At 38.3% G+C, this 17,650-nt stretch overlaps 1 protein-coding gene across 2 annotated transcripts in view; it reads left to right on the top strand.

The window, feature by feature from the left end:
- LOC123363974 (MDM2 binding protein) overlaps window positions 1-17,339 on the top strand; it is a 60,582-nt gene extending 43,243 nt beyond the window's left edge. Inside the window, exons 17-23 of one of the 2 annotated variants that reach the window (XR_006576958.1) lie at window positions 5,361-5,456; window positions 7,534-7,800; window positions 9,063-9,312; window positions 12,206-12,319; window positions 13,877-14,012; window positions 15,316-15,381; window positions 16,966-17,339. Coding sequence is in view for 1 of the 2 variants with exons in the window: in XM_045005647.1 (XP_044861582.1) it covers window positions 5,361-5,456; window positions 7,534-7,800; window positions 9,063-9,312; window positions 12,206-12,319; window positions 15,316-15,381; window positions 16,966-17,001 (829 nt within the window). In the remaining variant the exon portion in view is untranslated. The remainder of the gene's footprint in view (window positions 1-5,360; window positions 5,457-7,533; window positions 7,801-9,062; window positions 9,313-12,205; window positions 12,320-13,876; window positions 14,013-15,315; window positions 15,382-16,965) is intronic. The other variant, XM_045005647.1, reaches the window with a different exon arrangement.
- Window positions 17,340-17,650: the final 311 nt, after the last annotated feature.

Genomic DNA, 17,650 nt, shown 5'->3' with positions numbered 1-17,650 from the left:
TACTGAATACTTAATGCTCTTCAGTAAAATGTCACAGACTGGGAAGGAAGCAACTTCTTGCCTCTGGGATAAGTAACTTATGTAGTTCATTGTAAGGCCATCTATAAACTAAATAGTACTCTCAAGTTGAGAACATAAAAACACAAAGCTCAGGAAAATATTTGGGTGATACTGAATATAATCCATGGAGATAATCCAACTGCTATGCAGTGTATAGGTCGAGATGAGAAGTAAAAATCATCAGACATTTGGACATAAGTTAAAGATTTAAGACCCAATTTGAACTATTTTATTCAACTCTAATCACCTAATTACTGGAAGAACATTGCTCAGATTGAAAGTAACCATGAAAGTAATAGTGAGTTCATAGAGGCATGGGAGATATTGAAAAGAAGAGAAATGTATAGGAGCGTTTGCACTGACAAAAGAGAATATAAGGAAAAATTATTTATGTATAATGGCTAATTACCTTTACCATTTTTTTTAAAAAGTAGGTTCAGCTTATGAAAGTAGGTGAAAGAACTACAGTATGGCCAGGGCAGCCTTTTATTTCCAGTACATAACTTCCTTTTCTTTTAAGATAATGTAGGGATGAATCTTTGTCATAGCTGTCTGTTTCTTATTACAGATAAATGATGATCATTCTGAAACATTATTGATTTCGGTTAAACATTTTTACCTGTTTTATACTGTGTTTACACAGAGAAATAATATTAGGATAGTATGCAGGACCACATTTTCAAAAAAAAGCTCATTAGGTACTTGACTGAAGTTGCCAAATTTTCAAAATTGGCCCGAAGACTTTCCATATTTGCTTTTCCATGTAATCAATTGCTCTATTCTTTTCCAGTTTAAATTTGGATTAATCTTGCTGTATGTATTGAAGAAGAAGAATGCAAGAACAGGAATGATGCATGTATTTTACATTTTCGTTATGCAGTATATAGCTCTTTGCCTTTTTATATGAATCATAATTGACCTGAACAAGCAGCAAAGAGTCCTGTGGCACCTTATAGACTAACAGACTATAGGTGCCACAGGACTCTTTGCTGCTTCTACAGAACCAGACTAACACGGCTACCCCTCTGATACTTGACCTGAACAAGAGCACTCAAAACCTCCATTGAGTTCAGTGGGAGTCATGCCCCCATAAGGACAACAGGAGCATACTTTTTATTTACATTTGGCATTCTTCAGACTGTGTATTTCCCCCACTGCTATTAAAATGCAATTTAATTTGTTTGCTTTTGTTAATTAAAAAAAAGGGGGAGGAGGGAGTAGCAGCTGTAACCGTGTTGGTGCATCACTAGTCATCCCTAAACATTATCATGGCACAGGAGCTCCAGCAATCCATGCTACTAGTAGGTAGAAAGAGTGCCCCATGGAGCTGTTGCTGATTAAACTCTCATGAAACACAAACACAAAGAAGCAGCAGAGGTCCTCTGTGGTAAGCAGAGTATTTATTTAAACCATATTAGCATAAAAGAGCACTTTGAAACTCCCTTTAAAAATAAATAGGATTCCTGTTCTTTTAGGTTTTGCTTGCTCTTTTACTGATAGGTTTCCAAAAAAGAAATACCCGTAAAAACCACAAACTACTTCATTAAAATTTAACAACGATGTTTTCCTATAAACTTTAATAATTCCATCATACTGTTGTTTTTTTTAAACTCCCTACTTTTGAATTTAAAGTGTAGCACTGTTTCCCTCTAGAGGATATGGAGCAGCTTGGAAATGAAGGATACATGCACAGAACAGCACCATACAAAAGTAATGCCATCAGATATGTTGCCTCTTCATCTGCTCTTCACTGGTCCATGACTGCATCCTACTCTCTTCCTGTTCACTAGCCTGCTGTATTTCTCCCAGTCACCTCTCCAGTATACCTCTTTCCCTTGTTCCCTGGTGGTCTTCCCCTCCTAATTCTCTTTGCTATCTTGGCACATTACTAGAGATTACTGTGTATGCATAGAGTCGGCTCTGTGATACCTGGGCATTGTGATTCTAGTCACTTGCTGTTAGAATATACAAATAGCTTAGATCTAAACATCTACCAAAACTCATATTAATGTAGATTTATGTACCTCTCTTAGGAGGAGTAAACATTTGTTCAGTCTGTTGAATTTAATAACCACATCCCTCTATATTGTGTGAATAAAACTATAAATAGTTATAGAAAATTGTGTTGCCCGTAAAGCAGCTCTTAAGATTAAAAGTAATTAATCTCACAAGGCGTGTGCAGGTTTCATGTCATCTAGAAAGCTCTCTCCACTATGATGACTTGATGATCTGTATCCTGATTATATATACAGAATCAGGTGTAGGCTTACCAATATTTCTACAATGTTTAAAGACTTCACTGTTGTTTTTAATATTTATTTTACCATAGCACTCAAAGGATCCAATCAGGAATGGGATCATTGTGCTGAACAGTGTACAAATTAATAGGAACAAGTGGGCTGAGCCTTAAAGAGCTTACAATCGAAAATTTCCATGCAGTTTTGTTATATTAAATTGTGAAACAGTTTGTTATGTAGCGGTTAGCTATTGGTTAAAATATTCTCTGAACTATTTTTCTTCTTTAAAAAAAAATTACTAAGCTCTCTTGGATATAAACTTGGGATCTTAGCATTCATGTATATTCCTGTTTATTTTATAATGACCTCTGTTATTACAGTAGCATGCTGTACTTGAAATACTAATTTACTGAAACATATTACAAATGTTTGTCATATAGCATTATAACTGACTGCATAGAAAATGATTGTACTATAGTAAACTTACACTAATTGGTTATCTAATTATGTTCTCGTGTACACAAGTATCAGATCCTAGAATGTTCATAGGGTTGATAGTTTGTACCATGAACTAAATTTTTCAGATCATGTAAATGTTTGACATTTCCACTTGTGTGTTCTGCTGTGCAAAACAGAGACATAAAAAGCTAGACAGTGCTTCTTGGAAAGTGATTTAAAATTTCACATTGACTATGGGTATCAGGCTTTCTTCCAGTCTGCCTTAGCTTGCAAGGATTTAATTTTAATGTTTTGAGAGACAGGCTATCCCACCGTAGTCTTGCATACTAGAGGAGAGGGATTTAAACACACAGGAGTAGAGTGGAGTAAATATTAGAGGGACCCATATTTTAAGTATCATATCCATTTCCTCCAGTATAGGCTCCCTTTCCCCTATCCATTATCCTGCCTGCCCCAGGTTTATGCTCTTTTACTGTCCTCACAACCCCATTTCCTCTCTGGTTCGGGGGAAATCCTGGGGTTTATTGGGAGTAAATGCCAAGTCTCACAGACAGAAGACTATCTCCTAACTGGGAGCCACTGGACAAAGAACTCACTGTAACACGGTCACTTCTCTCAATGCTAATCATATTCAGATGTGCTAGGGAGAGAGGGAACCATGGCTCATTCTTACCTGCTGCCTTCACCCACCAGGAGTCTGATCTCTTGATAAGGACTTCTAACAGCTGTCTGTTCAGCTGCTCTCACTAGCTAGAAGGTTTTATATCTGGTCTCTCCAGAACAATCGGTAACTTCATGCTGCTTTCTGGAATGTTCCATGTATGTCAGCCATGGCATCTCTGATGTAGACTGTGGTTTCTTTGTTGCGTGCTTTTAGTTCATGGATTCTTTCAGCTTCATCTGTTCTTCTCATTGTTCCTTTGGCAAGGAAGAGGGACTTAGGCACATGTCCGATGGGAGTCTTAAGAGCAGTTGCCGTTGAAACATCATCTCTGGATCTTTCTAAGGACAGGGCTCTGTGGAAAACAGTTTCTGGACTGATAGCTGTGATTGTCCCTCCCTTTCTAGATTTATATTTTTGGCCATGTCAGCAAATGTTTTGATTCCAGTTTTCTTGACTGGGCTGAAGAAGTTACTTGTCCCATCAGAATCAGTTGCACCACTCAGAAATCTCTCTGCTTGTTCTTCACCAACATCTACTGTTTTCAGTAGAGACTCTTGTACCTCTGATACATTGATAAGCACCTCTGGGTATGATTCAGAGTCAAATGGGTTTGTCATAGTGTTGATGACATGATTGGTAAGAACTGTAACATTCATCCCTCTTCATTGCAGAGGCAAGGATTTGCTTGTGGACTTTGTCTTCAGTACTTGTTATTAGTCCACTTCTTTCTTTCATATCTTTGGATATTCACTTTGGATATTCATTTGGATTTATGAGGGTCCTCTGAAAAGGGTAATCTGAAGAAGGAACTTAAGTCATCCATTTGATTTGTGGCTGTTGCTCTGGTGAGTGAGCCTGATGAACAGCTTTTGAATGAACAAGTGGTTTTGTATAATGGCACTTCAGTCCTTCGGTCAGAAATAGCCACAATGAAAGCCTCAGAATATTATCCAAAACCAGTGATTGTAGTATGCAGCGGTCAGCTACTTTTGTGCTCCAGTTGGTGCACGAGTTTGTCCTTTGGTTAACAAGTAAAGAGAAATATAATTCAGCCAGCAAGTGTCATCCTTCAGAAGACATTCAAAGAAGGTGCCTCTCAATTGCAGAGTGCGTAGTATTTAACATTACTAATTCACATTCCAAAATTATCGCACCGTTGCCTTGCTGCAGAGCTACAGCATGAGTTCACAGGTTCACAGTTCACATGGGGCTCACAGTTCAGTTGATAATAGTACACCATCATGGATTCGGCATCGGGTATGAAGAGCTGAAACATGACTCTGACTAGTTTTTACCATTTACGTTAATTTCAGCACAGTTAATATGGTGGTGATTGGTCAAAGCTACAAAATGGCAACATATTAAAAGATATTTTTATTGATTTTGCGTGGTCAAACATTTTTTTCAGAAATGCTGAAGCTATTTAGTGTGAGGCAAAAATGGTGAATATCAGCATAGTGCAATATACTAACGTGAAATGTTTTCACATTGCATATTCTTAATTGATGAAGTATCTCACAAGTCATTATAATAGTTTTCTGTATTTTCAATTGAAATTTGCATACCAGCAGATCAGTTTCATACTTGAAGATTGTGCATTGGTAGCAGTAGATTGCCTGTCCATAGTACTGCATTAGAAGGTAGATATAAATGTACATGAATTCCTAATGTAATTCTTTTCCATTTGTAAGCTTTTGTATGTACAATGTAGCATCTAGTCTTCTCGGAGGAAGGTTTTAATTTGTAGTTGCCTGTGCATGCAGTACTAACTTTTGAAATAGCTTTTTAATTTAGTGACTCTTACGCACAGGTCAGTTACAGTGTTAGAGATCGCAATACACAGCTCCATATTGGGCTTCAAAGTGCTCACTAAACCAAATGGCAATTTTGATACCAACATATAGATCTAATTTAAAATACATACTCTTTTTTTCTTTTAGTGAAAATGCTTTTCTTCTGACGCCAGAGCTTACTCCACGAAAGCTGGGAGGTCTGTCTTTTGAAAAAGCAGCTGGGTGCCATTATCATGGGCTTGAGTAAGTTTTCTTGCACTGCTTGATGTGATTATTTTCTCAACACTGTCATCTAGCATAAAATCCAAGTTATAGGTGGGTCCCACCTATTTTATGCAACCTGGAAACTATTTATAGAGAAGTAGATATAGAAATATGTTTGGGATGTTTACGAAATGGTTTTAGTTCTGAATATAACATGTTTTTTGTTCCCTCCTGAACCCACCCCCAAAAAACCCAAAACCTCTTCTGTTTTCTTTACTCTCACTTTCTGGACTAGTATCAACTGTTATACTTCTGTCTCCTTGATGGTAATGAAGAATGTGACTTTGGCCTTGTCTATATACACACAAGTTGTACTGCTTTAACTTTGCTGCATCTATATTCAGGCCTGTAGCTTCTGAGAGAGATGCTTCATTTGCATAATTAAATGTCTAAATTAAAATATGGTTTTACTTCAAATCAAATTATAAACATTTTCAGCTGAATAGTCATGAGATATGTTTATAACAGTATTTTTAATGTAAATGAAAATAGTGGTGAAGATTGCTGTACGTATCTATATAATATTGCAGGAATGTTAGTGTGTGTGTGTCACTCTGAAGTCTAGCATGTCTGTTGAATCAGTATGAAATGATAGAAACAGCTGCAAGCATGGTAGAAAGCTCTTCTTGTGCAAAACATCACCAGGTGTAAGTTCTAGCCATGTTGACTTTACAGATTACACCCGTGTGGTGTACAGCTACAATAAGGATCTATGCCATGCCAAGTGTTCTAGGCAGTTTGGTTGAATTAGCTATGATAACATCACCCTTCCTCTATAGATTATTTGCATGCAAAAACTTCACACACAAGTCAACACAACCACCCACACAACAAAATAAACTGCACACACAATAACTCCAAACACACACAGCCCTGCGTCTCAGCACAGAACCCCATTTTGGGTTTTTTTTTTTCCACATGTGACTTTATACGTCTCTTAGGAGGAATAAACATCCTAAAATACAGGAAAGGACCGAACAATAAACCATTAGTTTTGCATCCTAATCTGATGACCAAATTTCAGTGATTTAGCACTGCAGATTTATGTAGTATAATTTTATCACCCCGTTGGTGCTTTATGGATACCTTCAGGAAGAGCACTTGAGGTGTGGGTGAGTGGAGGAGAAGGAATAACATGGACCTAGTTAATAGAGTGATGAGCTCCCTAGAAATACCTGACATAGAGTAGATAGACATAGACTTTCATAGGAGTCTGAAAGCTCACTTAAAATACTGTGGTTTGGAGGAGGTGAGTAAAAAGGGTTTGAGGAAAGGGACTGAAGTATACTGTTCAGGTTGTGGTGCCAATTTTGCTTGAATGTGATTTTTTTTGCCCCTAATCTTAATCCTTGCACTCTGAAAAAGAGTACCTGATGTGGGTGAACACCACTGGGTTTTGAGTTCTCAAAAAAGGTCTGAGGTCTTGGGGCTGTTGAAACCATTGAGATGGTTTCTCTATGAGATCTGTACTATATAGATTTGTATACAATCCTTGTATCTGAAAGTCACATAGCTTAATGCATTACTAGAATGCAAATGTCTGTCACGTAGCAGGAAGCTTTCAATAAAATATAAAGCAAAGGAACAGATAACTTTAAATATTTAACAAGAGCCTGATTGTGTTTATAAGAGAAACACAATCTATTGTCAACATCCTAGTATGTGCTAAAGGGAGAAACAAGACTTCCATAATGCCAAATCCTGCAATCAATAATTCAAGTAAACTTTCTGTTGCCTTCAATGGAAATTTTACTCAAGAGAGAACTGAGTAAGGATAGTGGGATTTGGCCCATATTAAATATGTAACCCAACTTCATCTTGTTGATTTGAATATAGCAGAATCCACAAGAGAGTCTATCTTGTAATCTAGTTTATTAGTTCATTCACCGCAGTTGTCAAGGGCAACCTAGCGATTCAAGTAAAGAGGCACTGCAGACGTTTCCATAGTTGAAGTTAAGCATGGTTATTCAGTTTTTTTAATGGGAAAAAATTCCCCAACTTTGTTACAGTGGTCACTGGTTTTGTGGTTCTGTTATTTTTTTTATTTCAATTTTAGATACTGTCTAGATAACAGAAAAGCTTTAGAGAGAGATGTGAAATTTGCTGAACTTCAGACTCGTCTTATTCGCTATGAAACACAGACTACCTGTACTAAAGAGTGCTGTCCTGTACCATGTGTCTTGAGCCCTCTTCCGTCTCCTGCAGTTTTGTCAGAGCCTGGAAGTGTCCCCGATGGGGAATCTTTACAAAGTGAACTCAGAACAGAATCATCAAGGCTAAAACGCAGATCAAAAGACTTGGATTGCTTTTATCCCAACAAGAGGTAATGCACGAAATAAAATTTAAAAAATTCAGATTTTTTTTTTAAAGGATCTGTCTATTTAAATGTTCAAATGTTGAATCCCTCGTCTATCAGTTTGATATTTCTCAAGTGTGATCTCCGATTGACTGCATTAGATGCATCAAAACCACAAACGTAAGGCATTTTAATTTAAGAAATTGAGGGCTGCATCATGCAAGGTGCTGAGTGTCTCTTGAGAGGTGCCAAAGTGTGCTTAGTTGCCACTGAAATCGTTATTTGTTTTGCAATAGCGCTGTGAGGCCTCAGTGCATTGTGCTGGGGATTGTACAAACCTAGAATAATACAGTCCATAGAGCTCATGGACCCACTGAAGTTTCAGTTCATCCAGCCCTGACCCTCTCCTCATTCAAATCCTTTTTAAAAACCCAGTTTTTCAGAATCTGCCCCACGAAGCATTTTTATAACATTTGCGTCGATGTAAAACCATCAGTGAGTGCATATGCCACAGCTGAGCAGTTGTGATCTTATTACTTCCCATCCTGTCCCTCCAGTTGTTAGTTACACTCTTGTTGGTGCCCACTTGCTCTTCAAGCAGGGATTGTGTCAAGTGGGAATTTTAATATACTTCTTCAGCAAAGATCCTGCTAGATTCTAGTGTTCTGTATAAATAGTAAGAAGTGGAATTGTGGTTGTTCTCCACTTCACTGGATTGAGCCCTTACCGTAGGAGTTTCAAGCATTCTCTTCTTGACCCTGCCTTGATCTAGATTCATGAGGAGAATAAAGCACTGGAGTTGGTGACTTGGCAGGCCTATTCTTCATTTTTACTGGCTTAACTGGGAGAGGATCCACATGGTAGAATATGTCAAACAAGGATGTTTTTTCAATTGGGATAGGGGCAGAGGGAAGAAATTCCTGCAGTTTTCATGTCCGCCTGTAATTTGTATGTCTCCTCTGTCCCTTCAGTTAATCACTGTGATTTGTTCCAAACTCTGGTTTTTCTGTAGCATCTGCTATACAAAAGACCCCTTCACTCTGTTCTGGTTTAACTGTCAGAGAACAAATCATTAGTAGGTAAGGGAAGAGTCATCCTCACTTAGTAGGAAGGAAATTTTGTTAATAGTTTGTCACTGCTCACCATTTTCAGCCTCTGTTTGTTTGAGTGTACTGTATGTCTTCAATATTTTAAGCAGTTATAGTAGCCTTTTATAGTTGAGACAAAACCAGCAAGAGCATAAACACTTCTCTGATTTTTTTTTCTTTTTCTTTTCTTTTTTTCTCCAGACTAATAAAAACTGAAAGCACAGATTCTCTCATGTCTCAGGCAAGCGGAAGTAGTGTGGGTCACCATTCGGGCGGTGTCATAAGACAACAGCCAGGCAGATCATTGTCTCTAACGTCTGCATCTGTTAAGCAGCCTAGTGATCAGGCCAACAAAGTAACTGCAGAGGCTGGCCCAGCAAGTCAGAGATGTGTGCAAGAGTCAGAAACTTCAAAGCCAATTAAGGAATCAAGATCTCAGAAACATATACGGGTAAATATATATTTGTCTCTCCCTCCAGATACCTCCTCCCTAAAAGATAAAATTCCCCATTTGTAGTCTCATTCAGCATTCTTTCAAAAGGTGGAACAAATCCCCAAATCTTTAATACTTAGTTCTGCTCAAGGGAAATTTGTAGAACTCACGAGAAGTTTTGCATAAGTAAGAAGTACGGGACTGTCGGAAAAGAACTTCGTGCACACAGTAGAGTGCCCAAGAAAACAAAGAAAGAGACTAACAGCAATAGATAACAGATGTGAAAAAGGGGAAATAGAAATGAATATAAATTAGAAGTCATGAAATATAGAAAATCAATAAGGGAAGCCAGATATCAGGGAAGGATCCGTGGTTGGTAGAGCAAAAAACAATAAGAAGATTTTTTGAGGGGGAATATCAGGAACAAAAATCCTAGCAATGATATAGGCCAATTACTAGAAGGAGATGGTGTTATTGTTAAAGATGGAGAAAAGGAAGAAGTGTTCAGTAAATATTTCTCTTCTGTTTTTGGAAAGAAGCAGGATGATGTGCTTGTATCTCGAGCCGTCTGGAAATGGAAATCCGTTCCTGTGAAAAAATTGGAGTCTTTGGACAAAAATTTTTTTTTTTCATCCCAAATGGCAATGAAAAGTAAAAAACATGGAATTTTTCATAGAAAGGGATTTCCAGGAAAATTCCATGTTAGAAGAACCAAAATGTAGCCTTTTGGCTTTCTGCCTGCAAAAAATGAAATTGATGAGCCTTCCAGGCTGATTGCCTGAGCAATCAGCCAGTTTTCCATCACTTCCCACACCCCCTAGTTGCCAGAGAGATAACTAGGCTACCAAGTATGTGGGGTGCTCAGCCTCCTTGCCTCCCCCAAATCTGTTTGCCAGGAGGACAGCTGGGCAGGCAAATTACTGAGGTGCTGAAAGAGTGCTAATCTATCAGTATTCAAAATCAGCAATGGATGACCTGGATAACTATAGACTGGTTAGCCTGACATTAATCCAAGGCCAGTAAATGGCAAACCTGATATGGGATTCAATACATAAAAAATAAAGGGTGGGGTTATTGTTAATGCCAGACAGCATGGTTTTATGGAAAATAGGTCTTGCTGGACAAACCAGATTTCATTCTTTGATGAAATTGCAAGGTCAGTTGATAAAGGTAATAACAGTGTAGACATCATATATATTTGGATTTCTGTAAGGTGTTTGACTTACTACCGCTCAACATTCTAATTTAAAAATGAGTACTATACAATATGAATACAGCCCACATTAAATGCATTAAGAACAGGCTAACTGACAGAGCTCACAGTAGGCGTCAGTGGGGAATCCTCATCAAATGGGAGTGTCCATCTCCAGTGGGTTTCACAGGGATTAGTCTAAGTCTCAACATTACTCAGCTTTTGCATTAATTACTTGAAACTATATATAAAATCAATGCTGTTAAAATTTGCTTAGTAAACTGGGGCCCATTCAATCAAAATGTGTTTTAATGGGGGGAGGGATAGCTCAGTGGTTTGAGCATTGGCTTGCTAAACCCAGGGTTGTGAGTTCAGTCCTTGAGGGATCTGGGGCAAAAATCTGTCTTGAGATTGGTCCTGCTTTGAGCAGGGGGTTGGACAAGATGACCTTCTGAGGTCCCTTCCAACCCTGATATCTGTGATTCTATGAATACAAACAAGTTCTGCATCTACAAACAAGGAATGCAGGCCTATGGAGTGCAGGACCATATCCTATAAATCAATGACTCTGAAAAGGATCTAAGTGTCATAGTGGACAGGAAACTCATCATTGAACTCCCAGTGTGATGCGTGATGTTGTTGCAAAAAAGCTAATGCTGTCCTTGGATGTATGAACAGGGGAGTAGCAAGTAGGAGCAGGAAGGTGATTTGATCTCGGCATTGGTGAGATAGATACTAGAATACTGCGTACAGGTCTGGTGTCCCCATTTTAAAAAGGGTGTTGAAAAATTGGAGAAGAAGCTAAAAAGAGCCAAGAAAATGATTTCAGAGCTGGAGAAAATGACTTACAATGAAAAACTTAGGTCAATTTGTTTAGCTTGTCAGAAAGCAGACTGAAAGGCGACCTGATTACAACATGTAAGTATTGTCATGGAGAGAAAATATTTGCTACTAAAGGGCTTTTTAATCTGGCAGAGAAAGGCAGAAACTGTGGATGGATTCAATGGAACCTGTGATTCAAATTAGAAATAAGGCACAAATATTCAACAGTGAGGGTGATCAGTTATTGGAACAAACTAACAGGGGAAGTGGTGGATTCTCTGTATCTTGTTGTCAAGACTGGATGCCTTTCTCAAAGATATGCTTAGCCAAACACAAGTTGTTGAGTTCCATACTGGGGTAACTGTGTGAAATTTAATGGCCTGTGATGTACAGGAGGTGAGACTAGAAGATTTGATAGTGTCTTCGGGCCTTAAACCCTATGAATCTGTGAAAAATATGAAAATGAGGATTTCCCATTATCCTCATGGATATGTGAAGCAGGAAAATTACAATATATATCACTTATTTTAAATAATGCCTAGCAGCTATACAGAGTGTTCCATCTTAAAGCACTATGTAAATGTTAACTAATCCTCAGCACTCAGGTGAAGTAGGTATTCTCTTCATTTTCCAGATGAAAGAAATGGAAACTCTGTTAAATAACTTTGCCACTAGTTCATTTTGCAGTTTAGGGCAGAGTCAAGGCTAGAACTGAGGATTTCCTGTCTTCCAGTCCCATACTCAGTTCAAGTCACAAAGCTGCCTCCCTAAAATTAATCTTTGGGACAGAAGGGGAAGAAGTTATATATGGATTTGTTCTTTAAAAATGGTCCTTTGAAAAGCTTGTCATGGTGATAATTGATCCTAATTCCTAAGTGTGCCTGTGTTGTCTCCAAGATGCTGACAGAAGTGGTTGCTAAAACACTTAAGAAACACGGCATTGCAGAGAACCACAAATGCTTTGCATCATGCAGCCAGCGTCTGTTTGAGATATCCAAGTTCTATTTAAAGGTACTTTTTTCCACCTCTTGCTCTCACAATTGTACGTAGTTACTCCACCAAAACTATATCCAGGATTAATACATTTTAAAGGGATGTGATGTTCGAGGTTGACAGTGCCAAATATTATACTTTTAAAAAATGTGGTTTTAGCCCTATTTGCATCCTGTCTGCTGAAAACTTATAAAAGGGAAATCGCTCTGCACGACCGTGTGATGGGAGGATCCAGAGCTAAGTTTGTCTGCTGTTGGACACATGAACCCATGTTTTGTGCTTCCAAGATGCAGGGCAAACGAAATTATAAAACTGAACAAGAATCCGATCACCCCGAATGTAACTGGTAAATCTGATTCTATGACGTCCAGACTTGACAGTGTCACTGTTTCCTAGTGGCTGTGTTAAGAAAATAAAATGCTAGCAGTCAACAAGTGTAAATCAACAGAGTGTAGGGAAAAGCTTTGGACTCTTAGATCCGACCAAAGTTTCATTACTGATGGAGTCTGCTATTTTGCTATTAGATAAAATAGCAGAATTCAGAACTAAGGGGCCATTTTTAAAGCTTTGTTTTCTTCACTAACCAAGCCTATATACCATATTTAGTTGGTGTATACTTTTCAGGCATATGGTTTACTGGGAAGCTGTTGTGGAAGAAATTGTGAATTTCAGTAGCAAACTTAGAGCATAGGTTCACTTCACTGCAAGGATATTTCTAATGTCTGTTTTTCAAGCACGTTTAATCTTTTAGTTTGATAAATTGAATTGCATGTGAGGTGCTTATTTAAATGTGTTACTTCACAACCACTAGAGCTACTGACCATCCATTACCAACTGTTGTTTCTATTCTACACAAGAAAGGTTAGCAAGGTTTGCTCTTCAAAATTCATCTTCCCTCTCCAACAAGACAAGTGTATTGGGCCAAACGCTGACCTGTTCTAAGATAGGGAAATTGCAGTGATGTAAGTTAGGTCCATTTTCCCAGTGTGTAATTGGGTGCATGTGGTAAGGTAGAGTAACTTGCACTCAGTTTATGTTGTATCGGAGTAACGTATCCTGAGGAGTCAGAACAATGCGATAGAGCAAGAAAAACAACCAAGAAGATGATGTAGGAGAGATTGGGGGGGCAGAATTGCAGCTGCTTTATCTTACATTCTTCTGTTAGTTTTGTTGCTAAATGGCCCCTCAACCCCTTCTGTCACCTCTGTGTATACATTGTACATGCTTTGAATGCCTGTTTGGGCATTTAAGGGATGCAGATTACCCTACTTCACTGTTTGTACCCACTTACATCCATTTTCTGACCAACTTCCACCAATCTGATGTGTAAATGCACTGCTATTTATATCTGTTGAACATGCCCTTCCCTTCAAAAGTAGTCTTCTCAATGCCTTATATTGTGCTGCAGTTATTTTGTACTTTTTATTTGGATTCCCTCAATGTATAACAGAGCCGAACATCAGTCTGGAGACAAGTAAAGATGCTGCTTTATCATCAGAAGCCCTCTCCTGACTTGACTTGCAGTAATAATCAGTCTCTCTCTAACTCTTTATGTATTTTTCTTTCCCTTTTTAGAATCTAATCTAAACACTGATTGCAGAGGTTTCAAAAACTTTCCCTCACTTATATAAAGCTTTAGGAGACCATTATGTTTCTCTTGTGACAATGAAGAGCACGTTCATTGTTCTGGACAAAACCCATTGATTACAAGGTGAAGAGAGAGATGTCAATAAACTTCATGCTGAGTCTGTAATCTTCACTTCTTGCTGTAATGTCCTTCCTTTCTCAACTGTCCCAAAGCTATTGACTGAAAAGGAGGAGAATTTGTGCAAGTAGTTGGAACTGTAGACTCCATGACATTGCTCAGCAAAGTGCCTGTGAACTTTCTGTAGAACTCCACAGCAATCCAACACTTTTCACCAGGCAGTCTTGTGTTTCAGTTACCCTCAGTTTTCAGAAGTGATTGGGGTAAAATTTTTAAAAGTGCCTATGTGACTTTCAAAGTCAGTGGGGTTTAATCTCCTAGGTTACATAGGCATTTCTGATAATGGTACCTTAGAGGTTTAGGGAACTAAGTAGTAAGAGGCAAATTCTCTCCTTAGCCAACAGCCTGGATGAGTGGGCTGTAGACGATGGATGAAGGGGGTATAGGGTGCTCTCCTTCCCACATAGGACACCGAAGGGAGGAGTAGCTGCTGGACCTATGTAGTTGTAAATATGATGGCCTTACTCCTTAAAAAACCTATTTGACTGCAGAGAGCTCTCTGCATTCAAATAGGTTTTTTAAGGGGTAAGGAACTAAATGGTGCAGCCCCACACCTCATATGTGCTTGGGTCCGCTGAATTCTTCCCCACGCTGTGCAGTAGAACCACACTAGTACTGTGGTATTATGTTTTCCACTGAGGGTGAGGCAATATTTTCCCCTTAAAGGTTGCAGGAAATATACATACTTAGTTCTCTTTTCCCTTTCTACTACATTCCTACCTGCTTTATCTACATGCCATTAGTAGTGGGAGGGGCCAGACTCCAAAATAGAAAATCTGTTATCCGATGTGGTGGTTTTCCTTTTTGGGACTGATCTCTCTCACAGTTTCACCTACCCTGGTCACATATATTTTGGAGCTCTGCCCTTTGTTACAAGAGTGCAGTATATGTGCATGGTTATAGTTAAATGTTCAGTCAGGGGCTATAAGAATTTTGAACAGCATCTCTGTAGCTTTGAAAGCATTCAGGGGGCAGGAAGGGCATGGCTAAACTCCAAAACTTGAGTGACAAGGGATGGCCCCTGGTAACTGCAGGGAGAGGCGCAACACATTCCTAATGGATTAGGAGAGAAGGTAGTCTCAGAAAAGAAATAAGTAATTAATGTTTCCAGTTAGGGAGCTCTAGGAGATCCTCAATCAGGGAAAGTCCCTACAGGTAACTTTAATGTTAGTATCAGCTCCAGAGGAGGTATATGTATGTTCAAGTCTGTCTGGCAGCAATTCTATAAAATGATGTGTTCTCTGTTTAGGATCTGAAAACTTCCAGGGGGCTGTTTGATGAAATGAAGAAAACAGCAAACAACAATGCTAAACAGGTAACCCTATTCCTGGATGTTCTGGAAATGTGTTCCTCATACACTGCTGTGTGAAATCTACTGCTGTTGCTTCTTGGAATGTGGGTTGGTACATGGCTTTAATGGGTGAACAGAGGAGACCATCTGTTGTGTTCTCTATGTTCTCTAGTTTGTATTGTGAGAGTTTTTTGGAGGTTAGTTTCCCTCAGTGCAAAATTCCAGTTGCAGATGTTGACTTGCTATCGAAAATGTTCTAATAAGGGTGGCCACTGTCAGAAAGAAATTTGAAATAAGGAAAAAGACAAAACTTTTTCACATTAGTGAGAAAAATGTGTACATGATCTTCTGTTTCTCAGAGGAGTCTCTGCACTAGTGGATCATTAGGGGGACCATTATGTTATAAAAGGAAATACAATTGTTCTAAAGGAAGAATTATAGAAATGGTAGATCCAAGCTCTGGGAATACCTATAAATAGAAACCTGAGGGAATGCTGACTGGGCTCATTTGGGTGTCAGGAAGATTCATGTGAATTTTAATATGGGGAAAATACTGGGAGAAAATATTCCTATCCAGAAATTTATCAGTGCATTGAGTCTTATCCTGGATACCTCATTAGAGAAACTTTGTTATGATGATGAGCACTGTGGAATTTACCATTTTTATTCTCTATACTGTAAAATCAAATGTAAGGATTTGCTTGGTTCATTCCCATAGCAAAACCCTTGGTGGAGGAGCGGCTAACTGAACGGAAAACTGCAAGAACTCACCATGGAGTTTCTCCATGATTATTCTACAAGTGCAGTGTTTGCCCCACCCTATTCTCCTGTAGAATAAATCCACCCCCAAGCACACAGATTGTAAAGGATAGGTGGTAAGCCAGGGATATTCATTCATAGTACCCCTGCACCTCCATACCAGCTGTAACCTCTAGCAGTAGTCTACCTGCGAATGCTCCCAAACTCATCTGTGAGGAAAGGGGGAGGTGGTATCTCCATTTTCCTGGACTGGGAAACAGACCTCATTGTAAGTCAATGATGGAACCAGGCATTAGAGTTCAGGATTTTCTGTCTGCTAGACCATGCAGCCTCTCCTACTCTGCAACAACAACTTATAGGGCCTTTTAGTGTGCCAGAATCTCTCTGATGGACCAGCATTGACTTATGCTTGGCCACCCAGTTTGAGGAATAGCAACCGCTACAGATGCAGGTCCAGCAATGAATCAAAACATTTGTTCTTCAGTTTATAAAGCAGGAAATTGTTCAAAAGGAAAACACTGGATATTTAGAATTGAGGGTGTACTTTGTTATCAGTGCATGGAGAGATTGGACTACAGTATGTCAACTTTTGAGGCTAAAAAAGTGCCCTTTTTAAATGCAAGAAATTATTTAGAAGTGAAAAATCCAAACAGTTGTATGTTAATGACTGTATCTGCTCCATTCACTGAACACATTGACTTCTCCATGTGAAAACATTGCCTATTAAAACTTCTGTCACCAGTAAACTTTTTGGTTATACTTGCTCAATCAATAATATTGCAGAAGTTTGGTTTTTGTTCTTGAAAGTAAACCAACTTTTAAAATCTGATTTCTCCTTTATTTCTATAGGTGATTGAATGGGTTTTGGAAAAGACTAACAAGTAATGATGATGAATCATTACATATGAACGGAATTTACACCCTCTTCTCCAACTTCACAGAAAAAGCACAGTGCGTTACAACAAAAGTATAAAGCCAGGTAACAGGAACAAAACAGACCTTAAAAAACTTGGTTCATAGACTTAATTCCCTAATCCAATACTGTGTTATGGCCTTTAGATATTTTATATTGAGTTTTTATTAAAAAAAAAATCTGTAATGAACATTGCATTTTATACTATATGCCTATTTATAGATTTAATTATCTAAAAGACTGTGACTTAGATTTTTCAGAAACATTTTTATATGTGTTGTACAGATTTTATTTTAGATGTAATAAAAAATCCAAATTTGATTGTAGTAACGACTATTTTATTTCTTCTCTTTTCACAGTCTTTAAGAAAAGACAATTTGTTCCATACACGACTATTTTTTTTGTTCTTCAAATAAGTTAACTGAAAAGGTTTACGTTGCAGTAAAACTCCTCACATTTTATAACTTAACTAGACATAATACCTTATTGTTCTGCAGATTAATATAATTATGGTTAGGGTTGAAGGCACAGTAACCTCTCGTCTTAGCGTAAAACATAAAGGATGTTGGTTTTGAATGAGCCCAAAATCAAACATGCCATTTACAACAGTTTTTTTTTATG

This window comes from Mauremys mutica, chromosome 2 (assembly GCF_020497125.1).
Source record: "Mauremys mutica isolate MM-2020 ecotype Southern chromosome 2, ASM2049712v1, whole genome shotgun sequence".
NCBI classification, from domain to species: domain Eukaryota; kingdom Metazoa; phylum Chordata; order Testudines; family Geoemydidae; genus Mauremys; species Mauremys mutica.
Note: the sequence above shows the minus strand (reverse complement) of the source record. Positions and strands in the feature narration are given on the sequence as shown.